At 46.8% G+C, this 6,000-nt stretch overlaps 1 protein-coding gene across 1 annotated transcript in view; it reads left to right on the top strand.

The window, feature by feature from the left end:
- The first annotated feature begins 3,977 nt into the window (after window positions 1–3,977).
- THEMIS (thymocyte selection associated) overlaps window positions 3,978–6,000 on the top strand; it is an 84,514-nt gene continuing 82,491 nt past the window's right edge. Inside the window, exon 1 of the mRNA XM_037392992.1 lies at window positions 3,978–4,114. Within this exon, the coding sequence (XP_037248889.1) occupies window positions 4,024–4,114 (91 nt within the window). The 5' untranslated portion in view covers window positions 3,978–4,023. The remainder of the gene's footprint in view (window positions 4,115–6,000) is intronic.

Here is a 6,000-nt window from a genome sequence, read left to right as displayed (position 1 = left end):
ACCTTCACAGGCTTATTTGGAAACTTGAAACACTTTATTGGCTTCCTGAAAACCAGTGAGTAAAACAAGTGAGTATTCATCAGCATGGTAGAAAAATATTCTTAGAAATAGTTTTCAGAATTCTCTGTTTTGCCATTCATCCATTCTTCTGAATTAGCTGATGTCACTTTTCAGGCACATTCCCCTACAGCTGCTCCCTGGCCACCCCCGTGGGGGAATGCGCAGGGGCTTTTCCACGTGGGGAGATGTGGGTCCCTGTTTGTGCACGTCTTTCAGAGCAGCTGGAGCTGCTGGCACCATGGCTGCATGAGGGCTTATGGCCGCTTTGGCTTTTGCAGATTTCCCTGCCTGGCTTCACCTTCAGCCCGTTGTTGGCGGTAGGAGGTGCGGTGGCCAAACCAAATGCTGCCTGCAGACTCCTGCAGGGCATAGGTAATGTGGAGGTCCCGGTAAGCTCTCTGTCAATAACACAGTAACTCAGAAATGGAGGTGTGGTAAGGAGAGGTTTGTGGTCTCTGGTGTTTCAGTATGGGAAGAACAAGCTCAGATACCGCATCCTTTTAGTACAGTATACATGCATTTTTCAGCAGCTTGTCTTCATCTTCAATACTGAAACTTGGAGGAAGCAAAGGGAATTTTTCCAAGTCAAGATCCTCCTGAGGATTTAATCTCCAATAGAATAATCCCCGCAAATGGTCCCTTATTACCAGCAGTCCATGATGGGGTGTGTTAATCTTCCATTACGGGATTAAGGATGGTTTGGAGATGGCAAATTATTTTTCTCTGCACTTAGCATTGCACATCAAACTGGAAAAAGCTCCTGCAGAGCATTTGGGAGAACAAATCAGTGGTTCTCACTTACCAGTCTAGGTGCTAGCAGAGACACGGATGGCTCTGATAACATGTGAGCAGCGGGTAGCATTCCTGATTTGGACTGCAATTTCAGACAACTGCATATAATGCTCCTTCATTGCACCTAAGACGACTGGTTTTGCTGGGTTGTGTGATAAAAAGCTGATCTCTGCACACACAGAGGGGCTCAAAGGAACAACAGCAGGTGGGGGAACCCCAGAGGTACCCTGCCCAGGGTACTTCCAGGCACGTTACAGGAGAGCCATCAGCCCATTAATGGCTCATCTGAGGAAGCACAGAGGCATGGCACCAGCAGGGCACCCCGATAACCCATCAGAGAAAGGGGCCCTTCCCAGAGCCCCCCAGGGCATTGCAGAAGGGTGATCACATCTTGAGCTGGCCATGACACCCAGCACATGAGTTGAGGGGAGAGGCTTTCCAGAGCACCTTACAGACTGACAGGGACTATACTTAGAGTTATGGGACTCATTATGGGATGCAGGGCTATAGCCAAGTATAAGACTTGCTATGGGATGTTTGGGAGATGAACCAAAGATGGGAAAAGGGAGGGATGATGATAGTTTTGGGAGGAACGAGGGTGGGAAAATACCTTAAGGGCTTAAGGGGATAAAAGGAGCTTGTCACACATAAGCAGGCTGGGGGTCAGTACGCTTGTCTGGCCATGCCCTGTGCCACATCAGCACAGCCCACCCTGGCTTCTTATTCAGCTCCATTCCTGATTATTTTCCTGTGTGCACATGCACGCTGTGTGTATGGGGGTCTGAGTGCCAGCAGCTGGAGTGGGATGATGGGTCACAGGGCCATGTGGGTGCCAGCAGGGCAAGTGGCTTGGGAGCCAGGGGGTGTGGGGTGGGGAAGGGTGCTTACGTGTGCTAGGGGACTTTGTACCAGCCACGGTCATGGGGCTCTGGGCCCTGAGGGCTGCTGACATGCCCAGTGGCAGGAGGATGAGAGGCCAGTTACCAGGTGCACTGTGCCTAAGCCCAGCTCCTGGAAGGATCCCCACCGCATCTATACATATGTGTATGTTTCCCACTAACAGACTCATCCAGATCAGCCAGAGGGGGGCACAGGATGAGGCTGTTGGTGGTTGTGTAAGTGCTGTGGTTTCTCCATAGGTTGAGCTGATTTATGTGTATAGGTGCTGTATACGTGCGTGTGCATCCGTGCCTATAGGGAACACATGCTGCTGGTTGACCCTGGGAACATGGAGCTGCAGCTGCCTTCTCCATGCTGTTGGGCTGCTGCATTCAGCAACATAAAACAAGTTTTGTTCTGATTTTTCTTGTATGAAATCCACGCCTGGTTGGATTCAAGCAAATTTGAAAGCAGTTATTAATTTTTATGTGTGTTTGCAGTTTATGTTAAATGTTTTTTGTGGTACTGTTCCTGGCAACCTTATCAAAGTGAAGAGCCAAATACAAGTGAATTCAGGAGCAGTAGAAATGGGCTTAAAGGCTTTTTATCCATAGGCCAAAATGACCAAACCAATGTGGACAGGTAAAGTCCAGCTGCCATCACCAACACAATACCTGATAATTTGGGGAGCTGGTACATGAAGAAAATTTGCTGTGATTTCCTAGAGTAACACACATCATTTTAAAATGTATAAAGATGTCCCACTGAAATAGCTGGAACCACTCACACATTTCAATGCTCTGTGCCCTGTAAGAACCAGCTTTTTACAATATGGCTCTTTTGATTACCACTGAATGCATGTGATTTCCCCAGCTCTCTCCCAGATCAATCATATTTGCTTAGTTTCAAGTATGTGTTGTTGGGAGTAGAGAAGGAAGGATCTTTTATATTAAAATACTTGATGAGTCGTTGGCTGTGCATGTTCTCTAGTATGGCTTTCAATAACACCTGTCACACTGAGACCCAAAGTCCTGTTATTCAGCTTGCCTGCAGCACCTGCAACATTAACAAAAGGTAATAGTGAGCTCTGCACCTGCAGGCTCCCCCCTTATAAAACCTATTTCACATTCCCTAGAGCAATATTTGTTAAGCCCAAGCTAACAAACTCTTCAAACCCCATAGCTAGCCTGGCACCTCAAAAGCCTGGACACCCACTCCATTTTGAATTTTAATATGTGAGTTATATTGTCTCCTGTAAATTAATAAATACAGATGAAATGCAGCTACCATGCTTTTTGAAAACAAACACTTGGTTATCTCACTCACTGTTTTGTCCCAGCATCATGCTTCCTACTTTTCCTGACACCTTAGGGAAGCACAAGACCAGTGTAAGGGAACATGAAATCACAGTCACTTCAGTTTTCCTGGTGATCTGAGTCTGCTGCTTGTTTGCTCTTTGGTCTTGCTTTTCAGAAGACTGCTGCTGCAATAACAGCACTTGATCAGGCTCAGAACAGCAGAGTTGGGACCAGTGCTGGGGATCTGCCCTCAGCACAATCTGATTTTCACTTGGTACCATGCAGTAGCCTCTTGAAATTCATTCCCAGTTGCAGCATCTCAAATTCAAATCTCCACTGGTGACATTAACAGATCTTGGCCGTTTTGCATAACACCATGGTGGTTTAATGTCCATTTACATGATGAAGTAATTTGTATTCTATTTCTATGTCTTAAATCCAGGTACAATTTTTAAGACAGCAAAAAACATCAGAACAAAATGGTTTAATTTCTTTTCTTCCAAGGTTGTTTGTGGTTTTGAAGAGAACAGACACCAAACTATTTTGCTGTGCTCCAAGGGAAAAAAAGAAAAACCCACCCCCCACCCAGACATAATGTCTTCCCCCTCTTTAGGCAGGGCTGATATTCATGAAATATCTTCTTTTCACAGGGTCAATAACCATCACCAATGAGATGGAGTTTTGTGACAGATCCTCTGGCCCCCTCCGAAGCCCAGCACCACAGCACCCCCTACACCTCTCCCAGCTTGGCACAGACCCTCAGCGGGTACGGGTACCCCAACCTGGTGGCAGGGCCACCTGCTCAGCATCCCCCTGCCTCACCCCACTCCAGCTGCAGCCGTGGGAGGAAGTGGCCATTAAGGGGAAAAAGCAGAAGTACCGCCCCGTGCCACTCCCCCCGGGTGCAGCATGCACCAGGCTGCAAGAGTTGCTGCTTCGAAAGCTTTTCACTCGTCTTTATGTGCCAAACCCACATGCTGCCTTGCTGCAGACCATGGCATCTACTCTGGAGAAGTTCATTCATTCTCTGGACCCCAGAGCCCTTCCCAGGGTCCTCCAAATCCAGGCAGGCATCTATTTCCAAGGTGAGCATTGGGTACTTTCTGGCAGGGCTTTGCAAGTCCCTCTGACAACAGGTCTCCATTGGGACTGGGATGGGGGGGGCAGCAGGAGGATGGTGACAGAGCTGTCTCCCAGCAGTTTCCCACCAGCTGCAATTTTCCCTGTGAAGAACTAGCATAATGATCAATGGCTTTGAAAATATCTTTGGTATGGTGTGCATCTGGTTTTGTCACAGGCAGTGAGCAAGGAGCTGTAATTAGTCCTCATCATATCCTGGAAAGAATACTGGAATGAGTCATGAATTTGGTTTGCACTCATGCAGAGCCATCAGTCCAGCAATCACAAATCACCTCACAGAGGTTAATTGCTTAAGCCTAGCTCTGCTCTTCTGGGGTTGGCATGGAGAGGTGCTGTCTCAGAAATAAAGAACCAGGGAGTCTGGAAAGTGACTGTGAGGGACCATAACGTTTTCCTGAAGTTCTGCCCTGCATTTGGGGATACTTCAAGCGGTGCAACAATACAAAGGGATGGGTATGAGCCAGACAGGGTTTTCCTGCTGTGAATCTTTTTCTGATGTTTTTAGTTCTAGGCTTTCCTTGTGCTCAAAACACAGTGGAAGGGTGGTAAAGAGGCTTGCACTGGAGGGAAAAGTTCTGCACTCGGTCAGGGCATGGACTTTGTTTAATGACAGTGAAAACAGCATGTCAAGCCCATGTACCAACCTATGAAAAGAAAGTTACCTCCCTGCCATGGCAAGGGAAAATGTGGGGTCACATTAAATAAAACAGAGAGGGCTTCATGAAATGAACTGAAGCCTGTTTCAGCTTCAGCCAAATACCCACTTCAGGATCCACAATATCTATCTTTACATTAGTCTAAAAATCCCCATAGTGCCTCATAGTAGGAAAAGAGAGGAGGTGGCCGCTGTTCGCTGTGGCCGTGGAAGGTTTGAGCTGTGATCAGCAGCTGTGGCCGGAGTGGGTGATTCTTCCCTGTATAAGAACAACCTCTTGGGATGGAAAGAAAATGGGAATGGGCAGAATTAAGCTGAGATGGTAGCGTACTGTCCATGTTCTCCTGATTGCCCATCCTGGCTGCTCTGGAAACTGCCTAGGATGCACGAATAGTACTGATACACAAAAATACATTCTGGGAAATAAACAGCCAAAATTACCAAAAACTTTTGAAAATATGCTTTTCCCAACCTTTGACATGTGGCCTGTCTAAATTTTACATTTTAAACTGGCCCGAGAACTTGAACAGAATTAAGTTCTTGGTAAGGAGGCTATTACCTCAGTGATGAAGAGGGGAATTTAAAAAATAGGAAGATCACCTCCTTAAGTTAGAGTAGCCACCATATTTGTCTCTTTCCACACACCTAGGAAGCAGAGGTAATATAAATAGAGACTGTATGTATATGTACATGTATATATGTGTATATGTGTACACAAAATACTGTGAGATATATATGTATATACAAAATGCTATGACAAAATTATGGTAGCCCAGCTGTCGTCAGGTTTCTGAGTTCCTACAGTCTGCATCCTACTGCTAGTGGATGGTAAAACTCATACCAGTGCATCTGTGGAGCCAGGGTATTCAGCTTGTGGTTCAATTTACTGTGTAAACCCTTACACACAAGCCAAAAAAAACCCCCAGTGAAGACAGCCCACAGATCATTCTGCAGCAATGTCCTTGCATGTGAGAGACAGCTGATGAATGTCTACAATAAAAGAGCCTGCACAGCCCTGGGAGGGGGTGGTATGTGCTCTAGAGCCAGGAAAGTTTGCACTAAAAGCCAGAGCCATTGTGCTGCCCCGATGCTTCTTCAGTCTTCAGCAGCACACCTCTTCCTGTCCTCTGCTCCTGGTGGCTTCCTCTCAGCTGTGCTCCTAGGTGTTTTCACCAG

The sequence above is a fragment of the Falco rusticolus genome, chromosome 6 (assembly GCF_015220075.1).
Source record: "Falco rusticolus isolate bFalRus1 chromosome 6, bFalRus1.pri, whole genome shotgun sequence".
In the NCBI taxonomy this organism is placed as follows: domain Eukaryota; kingdom Metazoa; phylum Chordata; class Aves; order Falconiformes; family Falconidae; genus Falco; species Falco rusticolus.
The sequence above is the reverse complement of the archived record's forward strand: the minus strand, read 5'-3'. Positions and strand labels throughout refer to the sequence as shown.